Source organism: Bos grunniens, chromosome 3 (genome assembly GCF_055505025.1).
Source record: "Bos grunniens cultivar Pamir isolate PY7600 chromosome 3, Bosgru_T2T1.0, whole genome shotgun sequence".
Lineage (NCBI taxonomy): Eukaryota > Metazoa > Chordata > Mammalia > Artiodactyla > Bovidae > Bos > Bos grunniens.
The window spans coordinates 71,893,494-71,919,053 of record NC_141167.1 but is presented as its reverse complement, the minus strand read 5'-3'; the positions used below and the strand labels follow the sequence as shown (position 1 = coordinate 71,919,053).

Below are 25,560 nucleotides of genomic sequence, written 5' to 3'. Positions count from 1 at the left end.
GCAGCAGCAACATATTGAGTATTAAGTGTGGAAAATTAGACACTAACAGGGCTTCCCTGGTAGCTCAGACGGTAAAGAATCTGCCTGAGATGCAGAAAACTGGGGTTCGATCCCTGGATCGGGAAGATCCCCTGGAGAAGGGAATGGCTACCCACTCCATTATTTCTTGTCTGGAGAATTCCATGGACAGAGGGGTGTGGTGGGCTACAGTCCATGGTATCACAAAGAGTCAGATACAACTGAGCAGCTAACACACACTGGGCTCATGGGAAAGATCCCTTTGTGGCGGAGGGCTTCTGAACGTATAGAGATCACTTCCTAAAGGGGTGGGGCTCCTGGATGTGGATGGAAATTACTGACTCAAGTGGCCACTTTGGTTTCAGCATGGAAGGATCCTGCATTACAGCAATCCGTTCGTCCTCTTCCTGTTCCTGTTGGCTTTCTCCATTGCTACGATCATGCAGTGCTTCCTGCTCAGCACCTTCTTCTCCAGGGCCAGTCTGGCAGCAGCCTGCAGTGGTGTCATCTACTTCACCCTCTACCTGCCACACATTCTCTGCTTCGCTTGGCAGGACCGAATTACAGCCGACATGAAGATGGCTGTGGTAAGGGACCCTGGGCTTACACCTAGAATACGATGCATTCCACTTGCAGGGTATGTAGCAGTCTGAGAGGACTGGCTCGCCCTTTAGGGGGTCCACTTTGCCTTTGGCAGAAATGGACATAAGGTTTAAAGGCACAGGTACAAAAGTGGGAGTAGTCTTCATCTTGAGCAACCTAACAGTTCCTCTTCACCACATCTGCTTGATAAGTCTGCCCTGGGAAGTAATCGAAAATCAGTTCAGCTCGTGGGTCCCTTTGTGTATCCATAAGAGGAGAACAATGGGGCCCATTTCACTCAGTTCTTTTTTTTCCCCTAACATCTGAGAAGATTCATAAGGGAGGGAGCTTCTCCTTTACTAATCTTCCCAGAAAGATGTTTCCATAAATTAAAAGTTTTTGTTTATCTGTAAAAAAATTTGAATCAGAGTAGCTCTAATGTGTCTTTGTCATGTTCTACCAGGGCACTCAGACAGGGGTGCACAAACGAGCCAGTTGGGCCCTCTTCCCAGGAGAGGTCTTCAGAAATTGACTCTGGATTGCCTGAAAGACCTCTTCACAATGCCCAAACAACATGGGTTTTTTTTTTTTTTTTCTCTAATTGTTTTCAAATGATCTATGTCCACTCTGTCATTAAACAGACTAAATAGCTTCTAAGCCCTGTAGGATGCAAATTTCTTTGTCCTCCAAAATCTCCCTGTGCACGGTTCTTTGTACAATGCAGTTGAGAAAGGACTGTCACCTGCATCTCACTGGGGAAAATTTAAGTTGAACTTGTTCTCAAGACTCAAGCGTATTTGGCTCAAGTGCTGCCAGGGCATCTGCCTTTTATTTCTCATGTTAAATAAGAATTAATTACTGTCGTTTATGGCACCTAATTTTCTAACGTTATCACAATGGGCAAGAAATTCTTATGACTCTGGCTGTTGGCAGAGCTGGGCTATCTTGGTATACTGTGTAGACAGTTGGCACTTAGAAGCCACAACTAGTTCTTTGCATGTGTGGATCTACCAGGAAGCTATAGTTCTGGCTGCTCTGTGGACCAGGGCTGGGCTGAGATTTTTTTTTAATGGTTTTTGTGAAGATATAGCTAGGGAATCCCTTCCTTCTGCAGAGAGATGCTCTGAACCCCATCCTGTGTCCTGCAAACTAGAGGTAGGCCTCCCAGCAGAGCAAGTGGGAATAGCTCATCCCTCTGTATGTGTGTATGTGCTTTCTGCCATGCCAGGGAGCAACTGTGGGGATATGGCTGGGGGACTTCCTCTTTAGACTTTCTGCATACCACTTACTCAGTTACTTGTGCTCTTCAAGGAGATTCTAAGAAAAAGATTTTCCCTAGTCTGGAAATGAGAAAAGGTGATAGTCATTATAAGCTGAGGATTTTTGGCTTAACATTGCTCAGGAGGTCATGAGACAATATCCTGTCTAGCCTTCTAGTCTGCTCTAAAACACTGATGACTTTATGGACAGTTTTATTGGGATTCTCACAAAGCAGCTCCAGTTAGCTTCTTTGTTGTACCAAAACCTGTGAGATTTTGTAGAAGAGGCAGGTAGAGGCAGGGAGAGGTAGGAAGACAAGCTTGAGGACCTTTGGTCCCTCGCTGTGCTGTGCTGTGCTGTCTCCCCTAGTGTACCACTGTGATCCACTGGACAGGTGAAAGGTGCCAAGTAGGTATTGGGCAGGGGTCCCTGAGGCCTGAGAAGTATTCCCAGAACTCTCTTCCTGTGGGAAGACTGCCTTAACCCCTCCCTGGGGTGGTCTTAGACCGGAATACATTGTAGACCCTCCATCGGCCTTCCTCCATACCTTGTGGGTTCTGTTGGGTTGGGTTAAAGATCCTCTGCTCATCTTTTATGCCTTCTTTGCCCCACTGCAGAGCCTGCTGTCTCCTGTGGCATTTGGGTTTGGCACTGAGTACCTGGCTCGTTTTGAAGAGCAAGGTGTGGGGCTGCAGTGGAGCAATATTGGGAACAGTCCCATGGAAGGGGATGAATTCAGTTTTCTGATGTCCATGAAGATGATGCTCCTTGATGCTGCTCTGTATGGCTTGCTTGCCTGGTATCTTGACCAGGTGTTCCCAGGTAAGGGTCCTCCTCCATAGGGTAAAGGTAATTATGTTCTTTAGTTCCTCTGCCTTTTCACTCTAGTTTAAATCTTAATCAAATATCCCATGCTTTTGGATTGGAAGAATTAATATTGTTCAAATAGCCATACTTCCCAAAACAATCTACAGATTTAATGTGATCCCTATTGAATTACTCCAGTATTCTGGCCTGGAGAATTCCATGGACTGAATAGTCCATGGGGTTGCAAATAGTCACACATGACTGAGTGACTTTCACTTACTCACTCACTATCAAATTACTCAAGATATTTTTCACAGAACTAGGACAAATAATCCTAAAATTTATATGGAACCATGAAAGACCCAAAATTGCCAAAGTAATCCTGAGGGAAAAGAACAAAGCTGGAAGCATAACCTCCCAGACTTCAGACAATACTACAAAACTATAGGAATCAAAACAGCATGGTATTGGAGCAAAAACAGACAAATGGATCAATGAAACAGAATAGAGAGCCCATAAGTAAATCCACACAACTACACCCAATTAATCTTTGATAAAGGAGGTAAGGATATACAATAGAGAAAATACAGTCTCTTTAGCAAGTCCATTCTGAAGGAGATCAGCCCTGGAATTTCTTTGGAAGGAATGATGCTAAAGCAGAATCTCCAGTACTTTGGCCACTTCATGCAAAGTTGACTCATTGGAAAAGACTCTGATGCTGGGAGGGATTGAGGGCAGGAAGAGAAGGGGACAACAGAGGATGAGGTGGCTGGATGGCATCACTGACTCGATGGACGTGAGTTTGAGTGAACTCCGGGAGTTGGTGATGGACAGGGAGGCCTGGCATGCTGGGATTCATGGGGTCACAAAGAGTCGGACACGACTGAGCGACTGAACAGATTGACTAGCAAGTGGTGTTGGGAAAGCTGGACAGCTACATGTAAATCAATGAAATTAGAACACACCCTCACACTGTACACAAAAATAAACTCAAAATGGTTTAAAGACTTAAAACATAAGACATGATACCATAAAATCCTAGAAAGGGATATAGGCAAAACACTCTTGAACATAAATTATAGGAATGTTTTCCCAGGTCAGTCTCCCAAGGCAAAAGAAATAAAAGCAAGAATAAACAAATGGAACATAATCAAACTTCTTGGATTTTGCATAGCAAAAAAGGCATAAAGCAAAAAGACAGTCTATGGACTGGAAGAAAATGATTGCAAATGATGCATTAGACAAGGGATTAATTTCCAAAACATACGAACAGCTTACACAACTAAACAGCAAAAACAAACAAACAAATCTAAAAATGGGCAGAAGACATTTATTCAAAGAAGAATAGATATTTATTCAAAGAAGACATACAGATGATCAATGAGCTCATGAAAAGATGCTCAACACTGCTAATTATTAAAGAAATGCAAATCAAAAATATAGTGAGGTACTAGTCAGAATTCAAAAGCAGAGACATTACTTTGCCAACAAAGGTCTGTCTAGTCAAGGCTATGGTTTTTCCAGTGGTCATGTATGGATGTGAAAGTTGGACTGTGAAGAAAGCTGAGCGCCAAAGAATTGATGCTTTTGAACTGTGGCGTTGGAGAAGACTCTTGAGAGTCCCTTGGACTGCAAGAAGACCCAACCAGTCCATTCTAAAGGAGATCAGTCCTGGGTGTTCTTTGGAAGGACTGATGCTAAAGCTGAAACTCCAATACTTTGGCCACCTGATGCGAACAGTTGACTCATTGGAAAAGACTCTGATGCTGGGAGGGATTGGGGGCAGGAGGAGAAGGGGACGACAGAGGATGAGATGGCTGGATGGCATCACTGACTCGATGGACATGGGTTTGGGTGAACTCTGGGAGTTGGTGATGGACAGGGAGACCTGGCGTGCTGCGATTCATGGGGTTGCAAAGAGTCGGACACGACTGAGTGACTGAACTGAATTGAGTCAGAATGGCCATTATTAATAAGTCTACAAATAACAAATGCTGGAGAGGGTGTGGAGAAAAGGGAACCCTCCTATACTATGGGTGGAAATGTAAATTGATACAGCCACTATGGAAGGTAGTCTGGAGGTTCCTTAAAAAACTAAAAATAGAGCTGCCATATAATTCATCAATCCCATTCCTGGGCATATAGCCAGAGAAAACTGTAATTTGAAAAGATACATGCACCCGAATAGTCAAAGCAGAAGTATTTATAATAGCCAAGGAATAGAAGCAAACTATATGTCCATTGACAGAGGAATGGATAAAGAATATATATACAATGGAATACTACTCAGCCATAAAAAGAATGAAATAATGCCATTTGCAGTGATGTGGGTAGACCTAGATATTGTCAAACTGAGTGAAGTAAGTCAGATACAGAAAGACAAATATCACATGATATCACTTGTATGTGGAATGTAAAAACATGGTGCAAATGTTTTGTTATTTACAAGAGAAATAGACTCACAGACATAGAAACTTATAGGGACTTTCCTGATGGTCCAGGAACTAAGAATTTGCACTCCCAGTGCAGGGGGCCTGGGTTCAATCCCTGGTCCAGGAACCAGATCCCACACTCCACAACTAAAAAACTGGATCCTGCATCCCACATGTTACAGTGAAGACTGAATATCCTGCATGCCACAACTAAGACCTAGAGCAGCAAAATAAATAAATAAAAATAAGTAAATATTTTTAAAAAGAAGAAAAAAAGAAAATGAACCTATGCTTACTAAAGGTGATAGCAGAGTGGGGGGATAAATCAGGAGTTTGTGATTAACATGTACACAATACTATATATAATGTAGATAAACAACAGAGACCTGCTGTACAGGGAACTATATTCAATATCTTATAACAACCTATAATGGGAAAGAAATATAGGAAAGAAATAAAAAAAGGAATGTAAATATAGGTATGGTGTACAGCAAAGTGATTCTACCAAAACCAACACAACATTTTGTATCAACTATACTTCAATTTTTTTCAAAATCTTATTCTTTCTGAAGTCTTTCAGCTTGAACTCTCAGAACCCATATTTAAATCTTAAATCCAGGAACCAAAAATCCATCAGTGAATGCTTGACTCACCTTTAGAAACAGATTCCGAATATGATCTCTTGTCACCACCTCTACACAATCTTCTCAGTCCAAGCCTCCTCCTTCCATCATCATCTCTTACCAGTCTGTTTTCCACACTGTGTTCAGGGAGATCCTTTCAGAATCTAGGTCGGGTGGTGTCAATCCTCTGTTCAAATTCTTCAGAAGATGTCAGGGTAAGAAGATGCTGAATTCACCTTCCCTCATAGAGAACCGAGTCTTCAGCTTCATATGCCACCATTTCCTCTTTTAAAAAAACCTAAAGTCTGGCTGAGTGATAACTACACATCAGGCAAAGCAGGTAGGGGAGTTTAAGACACAGTTTCACCATAATCCCCACCCTTGGCACAGTGATCCATAACCAGGAGGGATCTCAGAACCCAACACCCATTTGCTAATTGTATTCATCATAATATTGGAAGTCCTAGCCACAGCAATCAGACAAGAAAAAGAAATTAAAGACATCCAAATCAGAAAAGAGGTACATTTATACATAGTAATATTTGTAGATGACATTATTTTATGTATAGAAAACTCTAAGTTAAAGTGAAGCCTCTCAGTCGTGTCCAACTCTTTGCGACCCGTGGACTGTAGCCCACCAAGCTCCTCCATCCATGGGATTCTCCAGGCAAGAATACTGGAGTGGGTTGCCATTTCCTTCTCCAGAGAAGTTTTTAGAAAACTCTAAAGTTTATAAAACTCTAAAGACTCCATCAAAAAAAAAAAAAAAACTGTTAGAACTAATTTTAAAATTTAGTAAAATTGCAGGATACAAATTACATACACAAAAATCTCTGAGCACCGAAGAACTGATGCTTTTGAACTGTGGTGTTGGAAAAGACTCTCAAGAGTCCCTTGGACTGCAAGGAGATCAAACCAGTCCATCCTAAAGGAAATCAGTCCTGAATATTCATTAGAAGGGCTGATGCTTAAGCTGAAGCTTCAATACTTTGGCCACCTGATGCAAAGAACTGATTCATTCATTGGAAAAGACCATGATGCTGGTAAAGACTGGAGGCAGGAGGAGAAGGGGACGACAGAGGATGAGATGGTTGTATGGTACCACTGACTCGATGGACATGAGTTTGAGCAAGCTCTGGGAGTTGGTGATGGACAGGGAAGCCTGGTGTGCTGCAGTCCATGGGGTCAGAAAGAGTTGGACATGACTGAGCAACTGAACTGAACTGATGAATAACAAGGGCACTTCTATCATTCAGGCAACTCCAGAGGTTTTAAGAGCTCTGTACCAGGAACTGTGGACAAAGATCAAGTATTATTTTGTATTCTACACACACCTCAATATATCTCTTTTGGGGGAAGAGAGAGTCAAGGGACATAATTCAACCTTATAACAGTGAATTCAAAGAAATATACTTGACTTTCTCAGCCTCCATTTTTTCCATCTCACTGGGCCATTAGAGAGGTATAATAAGTGAAAATTAATTAGATTGAAAATATAATTTGTGCATATTTCAAGAGCTTTCTTTTAGCCAAGATAAAGCTTTAATATGATCAACCACTATGTACTAAGCAGCACCAATGTATTAGACTCAGTAGCACAGGTACTCAGAGAAGAAAAAGTAGAAAAAACTGACCCAAGCCTGTCCTTCAGGGATTACAGTCTAGCATTGGCCATAAGGCACAGGGTAACTATTAAATAAGCAAAGATAATATTCTCACAAAATCAACATTTATAGGCAGCAAGCTAGGAGAATTGGACTAGAAACTTGGTAGTTGATTCTTTGAAACTCAAGTGGATCCAGTAGGATGGTATGGTTAAGATTAGTGGTGTTGGGCTTCCCTGGTGGCTCAATGATGAAGAATCCACCTGCCAATGTAGGAGACGCGGGTTTGATCCCTGGTCCAGGAAGATCCCACATACCATACAGCAACTAAACCCATGTGCCAAAACGATTGAGCCTTTGCTCTAGAGCCTGGGAACTGAAATTACTGAGCCCACACACTGCAACTACTGAAGGCTGTGTGCTCTGGAGCCTGTGTTTTGCAACAAGAGAAGCCACCTCAATGAGAAGCCCATGCATCACACTAAAGGGTAACCCCCACTCACTGCAACTAGAGAAAAGCCCCTGCAGCAGTAAAGAACCAGCACAGCCAAAAATAATTAATTAATTTTTTTTAAAAAAAGATCAGTGGTATTAGAACCAGACTATCAATGTTGGAATTCTTACACCTCTATTAAATTAGCTGTGACATTGGGCAGAAGCTTCAAATTCAGTGTGCCGTAATTTCTTTATCCACAAGAATAGTAATACTACCTATCCCTTTGTGTTATTTTGGGGATTAAATTATTTAGCACATTGAAGGGGCTCACAGTTATGTTTGACACAGAAAGAACATTCAACAAATGTTAGTGGTTATCATCACTATTATTATCTGGTAACTGTTGAAAAGAGCATGCTTAAATTCTTTAATTAAATGGTTTCTTGGAAAACTAATGTTAGTTAAGATCATCAGTCTTGGTGTTGCTGATTTCACCCCTGAAACATGACCTTTTGAATTGAAGCATATTAGAAGAAGTAGTCTTAGAGGAACCATATGGATAGCTATGTAATACTTATGAACTATAAGTATATATAGTTACAACCTGAGGTTCAGGTAAATAAATTCTAGATCTTATAGAACTATGGTAAGATTGAACTACTGAGACTTTTTCCCTTTATTTGCCTATCTATCTTTAGGGGACTATGGAACCCCACTTCCTTGGTACTTCCTTCTACAAGAGTCTTACTGGCTAGGTGGTGAAGGTGAGTTGTTTAAATTTTTTTTTAATTAAGAAAGAAAAACAAATGTTTGAAATTAACTCCTTTGTCTTTATATTGGATATGTGTGCATTGTAGAGGTGGTTCTTACATGAAGTGTGAGATTCCTGATTAGTTAGCTGTCTGCTAGGGGCTCTGTTCCTTAGTGCATCATCACGGCCTCTGGGAGGCCCTATTTTGTGAGTGACTGGACCAGGGTGATGGCTGAGCATTGATAAGCCCTTGCATCCTGGTTGTGCCCAGTGGATTAAAGTGCACGCTTAAAAGAAAGCCAGACCACTTGAGGGTGCAAACGAGGTTTGCAACTTCTCAATTTAAAGCAAACAGATCTATAGAATCTGGAAAAGAAAGTTGTGGTATATATACACAGTGTATATATTACTCAGCTATTAAAAAGAACACATTTGAGTCATTTCTAATGAGGTGGATGAAACAGGAGCCTATTATACAGAGTGAAGTAAGTCAGAAAGAAAAACACCAATACAGTATATTAACACATATATATGGAATTTAGAAAGATGATAATGACGACCTTATGTACAAGACAGCAAAAGAGACATAAAGAACAGACTTTTGGACTCTGTGGGAGAAGGCAAGGGGGGGGATTATTTGAGAGAATAGCACTGAAACATGTATATTACCATATGTCAAATAGATGACCAGTTCAAGTTCAACGCATGAAACAGGGCATTCAAAGCCGGTACACTGGGACAACCCAGAGGGATCAGATGGGGAGGGAAGTGGGAGGGGGGTTCAGGACCAGGGGACAATGTGCACCCGTGGCTGATTCAGATCGATGTGTGGCAAAAAACTGCCACAATATTGTAAAGTAATTAACCTCCAATTAAAATAATTAATTAAATAATAAAGCAGACAGATCTAGAGAATCACAGAGAAATCCATCTTCTGCTGTGTCTCCTCGTGTGGTTTTTTAGTCCTCTCCACTTTTTCAAATATAAATACATTTATTTTCCCAAAGCAATAAGTTTATTTTCCTGGCATCCAGAGGCTGGGGCAGACTCCCAGATTCCCTTAGTGCTGGTCTTTCTTGTGACTGGAAAAGAGGGTTAAAAGGACATTTGCCCAGAATGCATCATAAGTAAAATTTACCTTTTTTCCTGAACAGGACAGAAGCCAAGGGAGAGTTCTAGAAGTGGGGGGTGGAGAGGGGAGCTGTGTACTATAGACTCCTGTGAGGGATGAGGAGATAGAGAAATTCCAGAGCTGAGAGCTGGAGGCGCCCCTGGAGCTAGGAGTCTCTGGAAGCAAAGGAGATGCTTTCCAATCTGCTTGTTCCTTACCTACTTGCCCTTTACTTTGTATTATTGGGCCTGGGCCAGGATTTAGCCTTTAAGCACTAAGATAAATGTTTGTTTTCTCTAGAGGATTAGTCTAGGACCTTTAAAAGGTTTGCAGTGGGGGTTGCCTTTTTTTTTTTTAATGATTCAAACAAACAACATTTCAACAGCTTGGTGTTTTGTGGGTTTTTTTCCCATTATGTTGCCTTGTCTGTCTTTCTTGTCTATCTAGTAAACTTTTAAACTTCTACTATAATAAACTTATAACCTATCATAAATGGGAATTTTCAACACAGAAGTCTGTTCCATATGTTTCTAATTTCAGTGAGTATCACGACTTTGTGGGCTTGTTTTTCCCTCTATAATCTCAACAGATATGCTGCCTCTAAAAAGAAAAATTTTAAGACAAATGTGCTCCTTCAAAAATGAGTCACATGTATTTTTGCCAACAGAAGCTAAATATTTTTCACCTGTCTCACAAGCTAGACTGAAATAGATTCCTAAATTTCTCTAAAATTAGAAAAGAGCTGAGTTTTTCCACCTAATCTGCTCCTTTCATAGATGAAGACATGGAGCCCAAGAGACATCTAATGTCTAACCCAGTTCCTGTTGGCCATTTTGGACAAAATCTGGAATTGGGACATGTATTTCCTGGCAAGGAACTCACTCCAGTGACTAGGAGAATATTTCCTCCTGCTATTTTATTATTATACATTTAATGCAGTATGATGGCTAGTAAAGTGATCAAAGGGATTGTGGGCAATAGATTTAAAAGTCCTTCAGGAAACAGCAGTGCCAGCGGGGGCCGGTCCCTGAGCAGGGCCCAGTACGCATCACCCACCACACAGCCTGCGGTCTACAGACAGCAGTGTGGGCGGAGAGGCCTCGGCCGACTGCAGCATTAGGACACCAGCCTGCTCGCGGATGTGCACCTGTAGCCAGGGCCTTTAGATGCTTGGCGACGACGGTTTCCTCCCGCCTCTGCTTTCTTCTCTAGCTGGCTTGTGTTTCTGCTTCTCTTCCCCTTTCAGGGTGTTGTGATGTTCTTTTTTTTCAGGAAATGAATTTATTTTTTGTGTTGGAGAATAGTTGCTCTACAGTGTTGTGTTAGTTTCTAAGTGCAGCAAAGCAAGTCAGCCACATGTGTGTATATGTATCCCCTCTTCCTTGGATTTCCTTCCCGTTTAGATTACCACAGAGCACTGAGTAGAGTTCCCTGTGCTGTATAATGTGTTCTCATTAGTTATCTATTTTGTCCTTTGAAACCAAAGGTGAAGTTTACAAAAAGTGCCTCTGTGAGGGCTAGGGGTATGGGTGTTGTGAGTGTCAGGGTATGTGTGAGTGTGAGAACATGTGCGTGAGTGTTTACACCACAATTTGTGTAAGCCTGTCCAGTAGCCAGGCTCAACTCTGGTGTTAATCCCCAAATACTTGAATGCCCATGAAAGTATTGAAAGATTTCTCAGGTAAACAATGTCTCAGTCTGCCTGCCCATTATATCAGCTTGAATGGACTTTTACTGGAGATTCACCATGACTTTGACATGTTTTGGATTGGAGTGAAAAGTACCATTAGTGAGCTGAAAAAAAAATTAACCCATTTAAAAGTCAATGCTGGTTTTAATTTTTTTTTAAATCACAATTTCTGGCACTGTGGGCTCCACCTGAGGATAAGTGAAACTCCTAGTACAAAATTCCCTCTGTGCTCACTAACGGCTGCCAAATCAGACCTCTGGGAAGCAACCCCTCTCCCCAGACCCTGTGGGAACTTCACAGCCCCACAGGTCAGAGGCTGGCAGAGCCCTCCTCGGGGCTGGTCCTGGTAATGTCGACCTGGCCTTCTGAGGGAACTGTGCTTTCCAGCTATGGTAGGAAACTCTGCTCCCCTCTTCTTCTCTTGTTTCCTGTCTTTCCTGATTCTCAGCCTTCACAAGGAGAGTAACAGTGGCTTCTGGTTTGTGCAGGCTGTTCAACCAGAGAAGAAAGAGCCTTGGAAAAGACAGAACCAATAACAGAGGAAATGGAGGACCCAGAACACCCAGAAGGAATAAATGGTAAAAAACAAAAAACCCTCAATAAAGAATGCAGAACAGGGGCAAGAGAAGATTTAGAATACTGCAAAGGGCTAGAGCAGAACACCTCCTGAGTGGGGTGAAATGGAACCCAGGAAGCTGACTCTCTTGACAGGGGTTAAACCTGATACCTTCTCTAGGGTCCAGCTGCCCATGTGTGGAAGGAATGGTCCAGCCAGACATTAACACATATTTCCTGGAGAAAGCAAATCCCAAGTATATGGTGTGTTTGTGCCCTTGTTAGGCAAACCCCCAGTGAATTGCACAAATGTGCTGACTTCCGAGGATTTAGCAAGAACAATAACTTGGGTCACTGGGACTTCAAGCGGATATGAGCTATAAGGAAAGACAAAAATAAATGCTCCTGTGCACAGGGGGAGAGAGTCTAGAGGAGCTGACTACATTTCATTTGTGATTTACAAATCTAGAGGTCCATTCATTCAAGCCATCAAAGGCCTTTCCTGACCATGGAAGTTACTTAATAATTCCTCAACTCATAGACCAAGTTTGCAAGTGTTCTCTTGGCCTTTACCTCCCTTACCTTCCCTCTTGAACCAGTTCTGTCCCGGTTCCCCCACCCCCACCCCACCCCCACCATGTTCTTCTTTCCTCAAGCATATGGATTTCTCTAGAATTCCTCTATGGATTCTGAAATGCTCCGCTATTGTCACCCTGGGTGCAGAGAGGCAGCATGACCTCTGGACTTCACCTGATGTTGCAGGAGAAGGTCCAGCCTCCGTGTGTCTGACGCACCCCAGGTGCCATTTCACAAAGCTGAGGTTGGAGACCTGTGATTCCTGCAGTTTCCAATCAGCAGAACCTTTGGGAAGACCCTCCTCCCAGAGTGGAATTCCAAGACCAAAATCAGAGGGTGGGGGTCCAGTCCCACCTCAACTGTCAGCAAGGCCAGAGGAAGCACAGAAGCAGCACTGGGATTTCCCCCTCCCCCCTTTCTTTGGCAGGGGAGTAAGTGCTCAGAATTACAATATTAAGGTGACAAATTAAGTAACACATATAAATGAAAAGTGTTAGTCACTCAGTCATGTCTGATTCTTTGTGACCCCATGGACTATAGCCCATCAGCTCCTCTGCCCATGGAATTTTCCAGGCAAGAATACTGGAGTGGGTAGCCATTCCCTTCTCCAGGGGATGTTCCCAACCCAAGGATGCAACCCAGGTCTCCTGCACTGCAGGCAGATTCTTTACCATCTGAGCCACCAGGGAAGCCCCATCACTGTCTTGTGTGAACTAAAGCAGGGAGAAGTGGACACCAAGTGGACCTCAAACTGGAGGGGAGTATGGAGTTTAAAAGTGGAGGGACAGAGTTTGAGGGACAGTGGTGAGAAAGAGTGGACTGTCCTACCCTAACTGGAGAAACTGGAGCGCTAAAAGCAAGTAGTCAGCGTTAGTAGAGTTGACTCAAAGATGTGAGCCAAGGTGACTAGGAGAATGGACATAAGATAGCCTGAAGGAAGACACTGTTTGGGAAAGAGAATGAGGACCCTGAGCTGTTCCAAGAAATTCCTGAGGAAATCCCCTGCAGACTGTCAGAAATGAAGGCCTGGGACTGAAGGCTGAGCTTAGGGCTAACTCTCCATACAGACAATGAGCGCATCTGCATTCAAATCCCAGCTCTGCCACTCACAAACCATGTGACCTTGATTGGACTCTTGATATCTCTCTAGGTTTCCTCATCTGTAGAAATGGCATGGTAATATATGTAAAGCACTTGAAACAATGCTTGGCACAGAGTCACAGCTCAACAAATGTTAGACACTATTATTACCATTATTATTCTGTAGTCACCGTGATAAAGTTATAGTTAAAGCCATAGGTACAGAAGACAATGGTCTCAACAAGGATCCTTGGGTAGTGTGTACGTGAAGCCATTGTTACATCATGTTCATTTTTTCCAACAAGACTGCTTCTTTGAACGTGAGCTTCCAGGCTTGGTTCCCGGAGTATGTGTGAAGAATCTGGTAAAGATATTTGAGCCCTATGGCAGGCCAGCCGTGGACCGTCTTAACATTACCTTCTATGAAAGTCAGATTACCGCATTCCTCGGTCACAATGGAGCAGGGAAAACCACGACTTTGTGAGTCTTTGATCATTTTCTGACTCTCTTCTTCCTCTATTAGCTTCAGTCTATTCTTTCTCACTCCGGGGCTTCCCTGGTGACTCAGGTAAAGAGGCTGCCTGCAGTGTGGGAGACCCGGGTTCAATCCCTGGGTTGGGAAGATCTCCTGAAGAAGGAAATGGAAGCCCACTCCAATATTCCTGCCTGGAGAATCCCATGGACAGAGGAGCCTGGCAGGCTACAGTCCATGGGGTCACAAAGAGTCGGACACAATTGAGCAACTTCACATTCTTTCCCACAGAAGTTTAGTGAGAAAAATGTGTTCTATATGTGTGTGCAAGGAAGGTATAGCATACTGCAGTTTTCAAAGCTTGCTCACATTTATCATTTTATTAGATCATGAAGTTGGAGAGAGAGGTGGAGTAGTAAGTTCATTGCCCCTTGGTGCCAGGGATGGGGACATCCAGAGAGCGAAGTGACTTTCCAAGGAAGCCATGTTGTGGTGGTTCCATGGACGCAAGAACAGGATCATCTCTTGTCTTTGATGCTGTGAGCTGGTCCCCCTATCCCCAACATCCCCAGCGTTTCTATCATGATGGTGGTGATAAAGTCTTGACCACTACCATCACATGCCCTCCATCTGTAGAGCATTGTGTATGCTTGCATGCCAAGTCATTTCGGTTCAATTCAGTCACTCAGTCGTGTCTGACTCTTTGCAACCCCATGGACTGCAGGACACCAGGCTTCCCTGTTCATCACCAACTCCCGGGGCTTGCTCAAACTCACATCCATAGAGTTGGTGATGCCATCCAACCATCTCATCCTCTGTTGTCCCCTTCTCCTCCTGCCTTCAATCTTTCCCAGCATCAGAGTCTTTTCCAATGACTCAGTTCTTCGCATCAGGTGGCCAAAGTATCAGAGTTTCATCTTCAGCATCAGTTCTTCCAATGAATATTCAAGACTCATTTCGTTTGGATGGACTGGTTTGATCTCCTTGCAGTCCAAGGGACTCTCAAGAGTCTTCTCCAACACCACAGTTCAAAAGCATCAATTCTTCAGTGCTCAGCTTTCTTTATAGTCCAACTTTCACATCCATACATGAATACTGGAAAAACCATAGCTTTGACTAGACAGACCTTTGTTGGCAGAGTAATGTCTCTGCTTTTTAATATGCTGTCTAGGTTGATCATAGCTTTTCTTCCAAGGAGCAAGCATCTTTTAATTTCATGGCTGCAGTCACCATCTGCAGTGATTTTGGAGCCCCCAAAAATAAAGCCTCTCACTGTTTCCATTGTTTCCCCATCTATTTGCCATGAAGTGATGGGACTGGATGCCACGATCTTACTTTTCTGAATGTTGAGTTTTAGGCCAACTTTTTCACTCTCCTCTTTCACTTTCATCAAGAAGCTCTTTAGTTCTTCACTTTCTGCCATAAGGGTGGTGTCATTTACATATCTGAGGTTATTGACATTTCTCCCAGGAATCTTGATTCTAGCTTGTGCTTCATCCAGCCTGGCATTTCACATGATGTTCTCTGCATGTAAGTTAAATAAGCCAGGTGACAATATACAGCCTGGACATACTCCTTTCCCGATTTGGTACCAGTCTGTTGTTCCAAGTCTAGTTCTGTTACTTCTTGACCTGCATACAGTTTTCTCAGGATGCAGGTCGGGTGGTCTGGTATTCCCAGCTCTTTCAGAATTTTCCACAGTTTGTTGTGATCCACACAGTCAAAGGCTTTGGCATAGTCAATAAAGCAGAAATAGATGCTTTTCTGGAACTCTCTTGCTTTTTTGATGATCCAGCAGATGTTGGCAATTTGATCTCTGGTTCCTCTGCCTTTTCTAAAACCAGCTTGAACATCTGGACGTTCACAGTTCACATACTATTGAAGACTAGCTTGGAGAATTTTGAGCATTACTTTGCTAGTGTGTGAGATGAGTGCAACTGTGCAGTAATTTGAGCATTCTTTGGCATTGCCTTTTTTTGGGATTGGAATTGAAAACTGACCTTTTCCAGTCCTGTGGCCACTGCTGAGTTTTCCATATTTGCTAGCACATTGAGTGCAGCACTTTCACAGCATCATCTTTTAGGATTCGAAATAGCTCAGCTGGAATTGCATCACCTCAACTAGCTTTGTTTGTAATGATGCTTCCTAACGCTCACTTGACTTTGCATTCCAGTGATCACACCATTGTGATTATCTGGGTCATGAAGATCTTTTTTGTATAGTTCTTCTGTATATTCTTGCCACCTCTTCTTAATATCTTCTGCTTCTCTTAGGTCCATACCATTCTGTCCTTTATTGTGCCCATCTTTGCATGAAATGTTCCCTTGGTATCTAATTTTCTTGAGGAGATCTCTAGTCTTTCCCATTCTATTGTTTCCCTCTATTTCTTTGCACTGATACTGAGGAAGGCTTTCTTATCTCTCCTTGTTATTCTTTGGAACTCTGCATTCAAATGCCTATGTCTTTCCTTTTCTCCTTTGCCTTTAGCTTCTGTTCTCTTCTCAGCTATTTGTTAGGCCTCCTCAGACAACCATTTTGCCTTTTTGCATTTCTTTTTCTTGGGGATGGTCTTGATCACTGCCTCCTGAACAATGTCACGAACCTCTATCCATAGTTCTTCAGACACTCTGTCTATCAGATCTAATCCCTTGAATCTATTTGTCACTTCCACTGTATAATCATAAGGGATTTGATTTAGGTCATACCTGAATGGTCTAGTGGTTTTCCCTACTTTCTTCAATTTCAGTCTGAATTTGGCAATAAGGAGTTCATGATCTGAGCCACAGTCAGCTCCTGGTCTTGTTTTTGCTGACTGTATAGAGCTTCTCCATCTTTGGCTGCAAAGAATATAATCAATCTGATTTCAGTATTGACCGCCTGGTGATGTCCATGTGTAGAGCCTCCTCTTGTGTTGTTGGAAGAGTGTGTTTGCTACGACCAGTGTGTTCTCTTGGCAAAACTCTGTTAGCCTTTGACCTGCTTCGTTTTGTACTCCAAGGCCAAATTTGTCTGTTACTCCAGGTATCTCTTGACTTCCTACTTTTGCATTCCAGTCTCTAATAAAAAAGGACATCTTTTGGGGTGTTAGTTTTAGAAGATCTTGTAGGTCTTCATAGAACCATTCAACTTCAGCTTCTTCAGCATTGCTGGTGCTGGGGCACAGACTTGGATTACTCTGATATTGAATGGTTCGCCTTAGAAAAGAACAGAGATTATTCTGTCGTTTTTGAGATTGCATCCAAGTACTGCATTTAGGACTCTTTTGTTGACTATTATGGCTACTCTGTTTCTTCCAAGGGATTCTTGCCCAGAGTAGATATAATGGTCACCTGAGTTAAATTCACCCATTCCAGTCCATCTTAGTCAACTGATTCCTAAACTGTCGATGTTCACTCTTGCCATCTCCTGTTTGATCACTTCCAATTTGCCTTGACTCATGGACCTAACATTCCAAGTTTCTATGCAATATTGCTCTTTACAGCATTGGACTTTACTTCCATCACCAGTCACATCCACAACTGGGTATTGTTTTTGTTTAGGCACCATCTCTTCATTCTTTCTGGACTTATTTCTCCACTGATCTCCCATAGCATTTTGGGCACCAACTGACCTGGGGAGTTCATCTTTCAGTGTCCTATCTTTTCGCCTTTTCATGCTGTTCATGGGGTTCTCAAGGCTGGAATACTGAAGTGGTTTGCCATTCCCTTCTCCAGTGGACCACATTTTGTCAGAACTCTCCACCACGACCCATCCATCTTGGGTGGCCCTACATGGCATGGCTCATAGTTTCATTGAGTTAGACAAGGCAGTGGTCCATGTGATCAGTTTGGTTAGTTTTCTGTGATTGTGGTTTTCATTCTGTCTGCCCTCTGATGGATAAGGATAAGAGGCTTATGGAAGTTTCCTGATGGGAGAGACTGACTGAGGGGGAAACTGGGTCTTGTTCTGATGGGCAGGGCCATGCTCAGTAAGTCTTTAATCCAATTGTCTGTTGAGGGCTGTGTTCCCTCCCTGTTGTTTCACCTGAGGGCAAACTATGGTTGATGTAATGAAGATAATGGGGACCTCTTTCAAAAGATCCCTGCAAGCACTGCCACACTCAGTGCCCCCGACCCTGCAACAGGCCACCATTGACCCACGCCTCCGCCGGAGACTCCCGGACACTCACGGGCAAGTCTGGATCAGTCTCTTGTAGGGTCACTGCTCCTTTCTCCTGGGTCCTGGTGCACAAGGTTCTGTTTGTGCCCTCCAAGAATCTGTTTCCCCAGTCCTGTGTAAGTTCTGGTGGCTCTATGGTGGGGTTAACGGCGACCTCCTCCAAGAGGGCTTATGCCATACCCAGGTCTGCTGCACCCAGAGCCCCTGCCCCCTGCGGCAGGCCACTGCTCACCTGTACCTTCGCAGGAGACACTCAAACACAGTTCTGGCTCAGTCTCTGTGGGGTCTCTGGGACCTAGTGTACACAAGGCTTTTTTGAGCCCTCTGAGCATCTCTGCCAATAAGGGGTTTGATTCTAAACACAATTTCACCTCTCCTACCATCTTATGGTGCTACTCCTTTGCCCTTGGATGTGGGTATCTTTTTTTGGTGGTATCCAACATTCTCCAAGTTGTTCAGCAGCAAGTTGTAGTTTTGGAGTTCTCACAGGAGAAGATGAGTGCACGTCCTTCTACTCTGCCATCTTATGCCACCAGATTTTTCTCTATCGCTCATTAAGAAACATCCCTCTTGGGTTCCCAGTGACTCTTCTGAGAAAAATATTCCCCAATCCCATTAGAGGCTAAGTTACAGCATCAGCTTCTCCACACAGGGATGATGTGCCCATCCACATGCAAACCAAGGCAATGATGGAAAGGATTCCTTACATTTGGTTTCTAGGGTCTTCTGATAGATGGCTACCCTCTGAATGCCTTAGTCATTTCAGTCGTGTCCAAGTCTGTGTGACCCTATGGATTGTAGCCTCCTAGGCTCTTTGTCCATGGGATTCTCCAGGCAAGAATACTGGAATGGGTTGCCATGCTCTTCTCCAGGGGATCTTCTAACCCAGGAATCAAACCCACATCTGTTAAGTCTCCTGCATTGGCAGGCGGGTTCTTAACCACTAGCGCTACCTGAGAAGCCTGTAGAGCACTACTTACTTTCAAAGAGCATTCCTTTTCCTACCTGTGAGGGTTGGTGGTAGCTCTGGAGAAAAGGATACATAAAGAATGCTCACTTACAGCCAGAGATCCCTCTGCAACTCAGCCATCACAGCTCCTGGTGCTGTATTAAAATGTTAGTTGCTTGGTCATGTCCGACTCTTTGCAACCCCATGGACTATAGCCCACCAGGCCCATCTGCCCATGGGATTCTCCAGGTAAGAATACTGGAGTAGGTAGTCATTCCAGCCTCCAGGGGATCTTCCTGACCAAGGGGATCAAACCCTGGTCTCCCACATGACAGGAAGATTCTTTACTGTCTGAGCCACCAGGAAGCCCATCGCTCTAGGGGCTCAGTTAAAGGTATTCAGTACATGGGTCCAAGTTTTGTCTGATGTCACCATCACAAAGGGCAAGGTCTTGGTGGGAAGCCCAAGCATTAACATGTGTTTTTTAATTAACTGATTGAACCCAGGTCTGGGAATTATCACCACAACAATTTTGGATCCAAAATAATAAAAAGCTGAGCAACTGAAAACCAAGTTCAGGAAAGATGAAAGCTCTTCATGGAAGCCTCAGCTCAGGACACTCTCCTGGCTTTTCTAAGGGACCCAGGTGCCATCTGCAGTAAAGAGAACATGGCCATCTAAGGTTCCCCAAGAAACAGCAGGGGCGGCCCTTTCAAGGGGCAGGGAACCCATGTGAATGCACTCATCAAGTCCGTTGGCTTTTTGCAGAGCCCCAGGAAGGAACAGCCGTGTACACCCTGTGTTGGAATGTTCTCTGAGGGTGGGTTCAGTGCCAATGGAATGTGGGGCTGGTGCCATTCCACTTGGTTCTGTTTCCCTCTAGTGGTTGATCCAACAGACAAGTTTAGAGAGTCTGAGATTGTATCTGACTCAGGAACAAAGCTGGGAGGAGCAGCACTGACCCATCTCATTTCTCTCCTTGTTAACTAATATGGTCAGAGGACCCCAAACACAAGTATATTACTTCATGCATGAGAAACGCAACATCACCTGGGGGCTGGAACACAATGCTTAATAAAAGTAGTATAACATTTTTTACTCTTCCTTTATGCTAGCACTGTTCTAAGCGCTTTAGAGGTAATAATTGTATTTAATCCTCACAAAATACCCCATGAAGTGAGAGTCATCATTTCCCATTTTACAAAAATAAGTTAACAGTGGTGGTGGGCTTTTTCTTACTTTGGATCCAAAATTGTTGTGAGAATTCCCAGGCCTGGGTTCAATCAACTAATTAACAAATACGTGTTGAATGCTTGGGCTTCTCACCAAGACCTTGCACTTTGTGATGGTGACATCAGGCAAAACACAGACCCATGTGCTGAATGCCTTTAACTGAGCCCCCACAGCGCCAGGAGCTGTGATGGCTGAGTTGGGGAGGGATCTCTGGCTATAAGCGAGCATTCTGCATCTGGAAACCCCAGAGGCCCATCGGCACCTGCCTGTGAGCACAAGGGCGTAAGAGAAGCACAGAAGGACGGCAGATGCACTCACCCTCCTGGGGGCCCTGAGGACACACTAGTGCTAAGCCCTGTCTGGGAAACTGTTGGTTCCTGCCACTAGTGATGGTTTGCGTTTAACTGAGAGGCATGGGTAGAATTACTGAGAGTCCTCATTGACCCTGGGGTGGAGGCTGCTATCCTAAGGTGTTCCAAAGGCCAGGCTCTCTGCCACTAATTTCTGCTTTTGGCAGGTCCATCGTGACCGGTCTGTTGCCACCGACATCCGGGACTGTGCTTGTTGGGGGAAAGGACATTGAAACCAACCTGGATGCTATCCGGCAGAGCCTTGGCATGTGTCCACAGCACAACATCCTGTTCCACCAGTAAGTAGAACAGGAACCGAGACCCTCCCGGTGCCCTAACCTCACCTTGCCCTCCCCTAACATGTTCCCTAGAGTGCAGCTGAGGGATGCTGGCTCTGGGGCCAGAGGCCATACTCTTCAGTGACTTCCCCCACATTTGGGGTCCTTTGTCCTGTTGGCACTGAGAAGGTCCCTCAGAACATGAGACTGTTTCTCTCATGCTCAGGAGACTGGCACTACCTTCTCTCTGCCAGGGTGGCTGGTCCTGGGGCCCCTTCCTCAGAACTTGCCCAGAAGTCTGGTCACTCTCAGGGACCACGAAGGGACACACAGAGGGGACATGGCTCCTGTTTTACTCTTCAGCCAGGCATTAAAAACCGACTTTTGAGGAAGTTTTTCAGTTGCTTTTTTCCCCAAACTTTTCTTATATAAAAAATTATATACAGTCATTGAATAAAGGAAGGAGGGATCACAGGAAGGAAGGCAATATAGATTGAAACTAAAAATCACCTGTAATTTCACCATCCATAGGAAACCACTGTTAACACTTTGATATATAATTTTTCAAAGCTTTCTCTTATGCATGTATAGCTATACATATATCTGAAATTATAAAAGAGAAAACTCTGCTTACCATTTAGTAACCTGCTATTTTAATGCTTTTTTAAACCTAAGATATCATGAACATTTTTTCATGCTGTTATGTATTCTTCTTTAAAATTATTTTTAATGTATATGTATTATTCCATTGTATAATGTGCTATTTAAGCTGCCAGATATTTTGGTAGGATCAGTATTTTGTCTCATTTTTCTGTTATGAACAACACCATGATGACATCATGATTGCTAAACCTCTGTGCTCATCTTTAATTATCTCTATAAGGTAAATTGTTACAAGTGGAAATGCTGAGCGCATTGTGTTTCTCGCTGCCCCATCCCCATAGCCTCACCGTGGCTGAACACATCCTGTTCTACGCACAGCTGAAAGGGAGGTCCTGGGACGAGGCCCAGCTGGAGATGGAAGCAATGCTGGAGGACACAGGCCTCCACCACAAGAGGAACGAAGAGGCTCAGGATCTGTCAGGTGCTTGGTATTGGAAAATGGGCCTCGGATGGCCAATCCACGGTTTCCCAGTGCACAGGGCCTTGTATATATACATGTGTGCTTGTGTGTGTGTTCTTAAACTTGTAACAGGAGAGCTCCTAAGGGTTGGAATAATCTATAAAGTTATTCTGAGCATCTAAGAGAAACCCAACTCTGGATTATTTTCTACATAGAACACTATCCTGCAGCAGCCTGGGCTCTAATGTGCTCTGAGGTTTATGTGTTTGAACTAAAAATGTGAGAACAATCTTCACATGGTCTGATCCTGGGAGGCAGGGAGTTTCTGTTGTGTATTATAAGGCCTGAACCACTAGGGTTCTGAACACTGTGGACATCTAAGAAGGCAGCTTGAAGCTGCTGCTGGATCTAAGGTACCTTCCTTATGTGGTCAGCCCTGGGCCATTCCTTCACATGGTTCACAGCTCCCGTGACCCTGCCGCCTTGTCCCTCTAGGTGGCGTGCAGAGGAAGCTGTCTGTGGCCATTGCCTTCGTGGGAGATGCCAAGGTGGTGGTTCTGGATGAGCCCACCTCTGGGGTGGACCCCTACTCACGTCGCTCAATCTGGGACCTGCTCCTGAAGTATCGCTCAGGTAATGGCCACTGCACATCACCTGTGCTCTCACTGAGGTTGAATGTGTGTGATCTACTCTCTTACACCTGGCACCTTGCAACTCAGTGTAGTAACAGCCACAACTACACTCAGATGTGGCATTATCACTGGCTTGGGGAGTCTAAGTTCCAGGTGAAGCCTCCTGAGATTTTTTTTACCCAAATATAAGCAGGGAATTACTGAGGAAGCAGCCTACTTCCCAAAATGCACTAGAAAGTTCTCTCAACCCAAAACCCTTCTGCCTGGAACAATGGGAGCAGCTGTAAGTAAAATTCCCTTTGACAAATGGACCCGAATTATCTACGAAAACCAGGTGTGAGGGTGAGGAGCCTATATTCAGTGCTGTGGATGGAAATATCTCAGTGGGACGGTCCCTCCTCTGTCATGGCACCTGAAACCAGATGCACAGACCCAGACAAGACAGCAAGCAGAGCCACCATAAAAGTAACAGTGTGGTTTAAGCCTGTGGTGTATTTGCCTTCTTGGAATCCTCATTACCATTTTATTTTAAGGACATCTCTAGTATGAAAGAATGTAAGTGTGAGTGTGTGTGTGTGTGTGTGTTCTTTGCAGAGATGATAAGTGTAGCACTTAATGATCCAGAGAATATACTATAGAACTCAGTAGATACTGACTGACAGTAATAAATATGTCCCATACATGGTGGTTTATTTGCATCAGGCCCTATGCTAAGGAAGAAATACTCTATAAAATAGCGCTTTACAATATGCAGGATGCTATAAAGTGGTAGCTATTGTTATTTTTTATTCTAATATTCTAGCCTGTATTGCAGAATACTTGTTTTTATTTATTAACTCCCAGTTTTGCAACCCATGGAATATGGAGTTTGCTATACACTTTCTCCCATCCATACCCAGGCTTGCCTGGTAATTCTCCTGACCCCTGCCTCTGCAGGCAGAACCATCATCATGTCCACTCACCACATGGACGAGGCCGACATCCTCGGGGACCGCATCGCCATCATATCCCAGGGACGGCTCTACTGCTCTGGAACCCCACTGTTTCTGAAGAACTGCTTTGGCACAGGCTTCTACTTAACCTTGGTGCGCAGGATGAAGACTATTCAGAGCCAAGGAAGAGGCCACGAGGTTTGTGTCTGTCCAGGGAAAGAGCCTGTCCTGGGTGAGAAGGAACGTCATTCCAGACACTTCTACCCAAATCAGACTCCAGCTAGCAGAACTGACCTCTTTGTTTCTGGAACTATTTGTAGATTTTGATAAAAGAACATTCTGAACTCCCCTACAGAAATGCTTTAACCAACTAGCTTAAAAGACCTGAAATTATTACAGGCCAGAATCCTAAACTACACACATGGTTTCATGCAACATAGAAGGGAGGGAATGACTTACTCTGCAAGGTTACACTGTTTAAAGGACAGTAGTTATTCAAGCTTTCTTTTTTCATTCAAACATTTATGTTAGCTAGTTAAACCCAAATTCCATTGGCAAATGAAAGCTAAGAAAAAGCTTCCCTAGTAACTATAACCTGGAAATGGTGACACGAAAAAAGTGCCACCCAGCAGAGACCACCTCAGCGTGTCAAGAATCCCAGGTTCAAGTGTGGGCTTCAAGGTGAACAGACTGTGTCGCCTTAAGCAAATTCCTTAATTCCTCATTGTTGTTGGGTTTTTTCCACATAGAAAGTGAAGCTGATAATTCCCACTCTGCTTTCCAGGGATGTGGTGAAGATAAATGAGATCAAGTATGATAAATGTGCTTTGGGCTCCTAAAAAGGCACTGCTCACCTTCCAGTTGTCCTGTCATGCCTGTTTTATTGTGTTATAGCGTCATTTACGCCTTCAGCCCTGTAGTTCAGGTGTCTGGCTGCTTCTGGGTTTTCCAGCTCTGGGTAGATTTCCACAGCCCAGTGTGCATCCCCAGAGAGGGAGAAGCAGAAAGTCTCGCATGGGCTGACCTACAGCTGTCACATAAGTGATGACAAGCCAAAGGAATCCTTTAATGCTCTCTCCGTGCCTGATTCACACACTCTCAGAACAAAATCAGATAGCCACACCCTCAAATGTTCAGATGAAGTAATAGATTAAAACAGTGAAGAAAAATGTGTTGAGCACACTTGATGTGAGAGACAAAGCACGGTGGTGACAGCGGTGGGCATCAGGGGCATCAGGGAGGCGCTGTAGGAGTGATTCCCGCCCGTCTCTCGTAGGCGACCTGCAGCTGTGCGTCTAAGGGCTTCTCCGTCAGGTGTCCGGCCTGTGCCGAGGCGATAACTCCAGAACAAGTCTTGGACGGTAAGGACTCAAGCAGACTGTCCCTTGGTCCTGGTCTGGCCATCATCTCCAGGTCTTGTTGGTGTGTCCAGCTGTCGAGCACTTCAATGGGAGCAAAGAGAACACTCTGTGTGCTTCTCAAGCTCACAGTCATGCAGTTGCTCATCTTCTTCTTTGAGTTTTTGTCTCCTCCTCCATTCCCAAAGAATGTTGAAGTCTTGGGCTTACAAGCCCTCTCCCTTTAATGAGGAACCCAGTCTTTGTTTACTCCTCGCCCTTGCCCATACTAAGCCTGTGTTTCTGGGGTCCCCCTGCCTGGATCCAAGCCACTTTCCTCAGTATCTGGAGAGGAGGTCTTCGAATGGTGCCAGCTGGAGCCTATGAGCCTCGGCGATGCACAGCCCTCACAGTGAACTTCTCCAGAGAGTCAGGTTGCATGGTGTAGATGCCAAATCTGTGGGTTAATGCATAGCCCTGTTACACTCCCAGATTTTCTCTCAGTTTCCTAATTTTGAGTGATTCTCCCTTGGATTAGATACAGTGTGTTAAACCTTGTAAGGGGCACCTCCACCTCCAGAAAGATGCAAAACAGAGACTCTCACTGTGGAAGCACTCATGGGGCCATGAC

The 25,560-nt window shown here is 44.0% G+C and overlaps 1 protein-coding gene across 1 annotated transcript in view; it reads left to right on the top strand.

Annotated features, from left to right (window-relative positions):
• Positions 1–25,560, top strand: part of ABCA4 (ATP binding cassette subfamily A member 4) — a 124,106-nt gene that overhangs the window by 51,817 nt on the left and 46,729 nt on the right. Inside the window, exons 11-20 of the mRNA XM_086391299.1 lie at positions 384–605; positions 2,478–2,682; positions 8,461–8,526; positions 11,803–11,892; positions 13,831–14,005; positions 20,855–20,986; positions 21,910–22,049; positions 22,524–22,661; positions 23,597–23,790; positions 24,869–24,953. Coding sequence (XP_086247425.1) covers positions 384–605; positions 2,478–2,682; positions 8,461–8,526; positions 11,803–11,892; positions 13,831–14,005; positions 20,855–20,986; positions 21,910–22,049; positions 22,524–22,661; positions 23,597–23,790; positions 24,869–24,953 — 1,447 coding nt within the window. The remainder of the gene's footprint in view (positions 1–383; positions 606–2,477; positions 2,683–8,460; positions 8,527–11,802; positions 11,893–13,830; positions 14,006–20,854; positions 20,987–21,909; positions 22,050–22,523; positions 22,662–23,596; positions 23,791–24,868; positions 24,954–25,560) is intronic.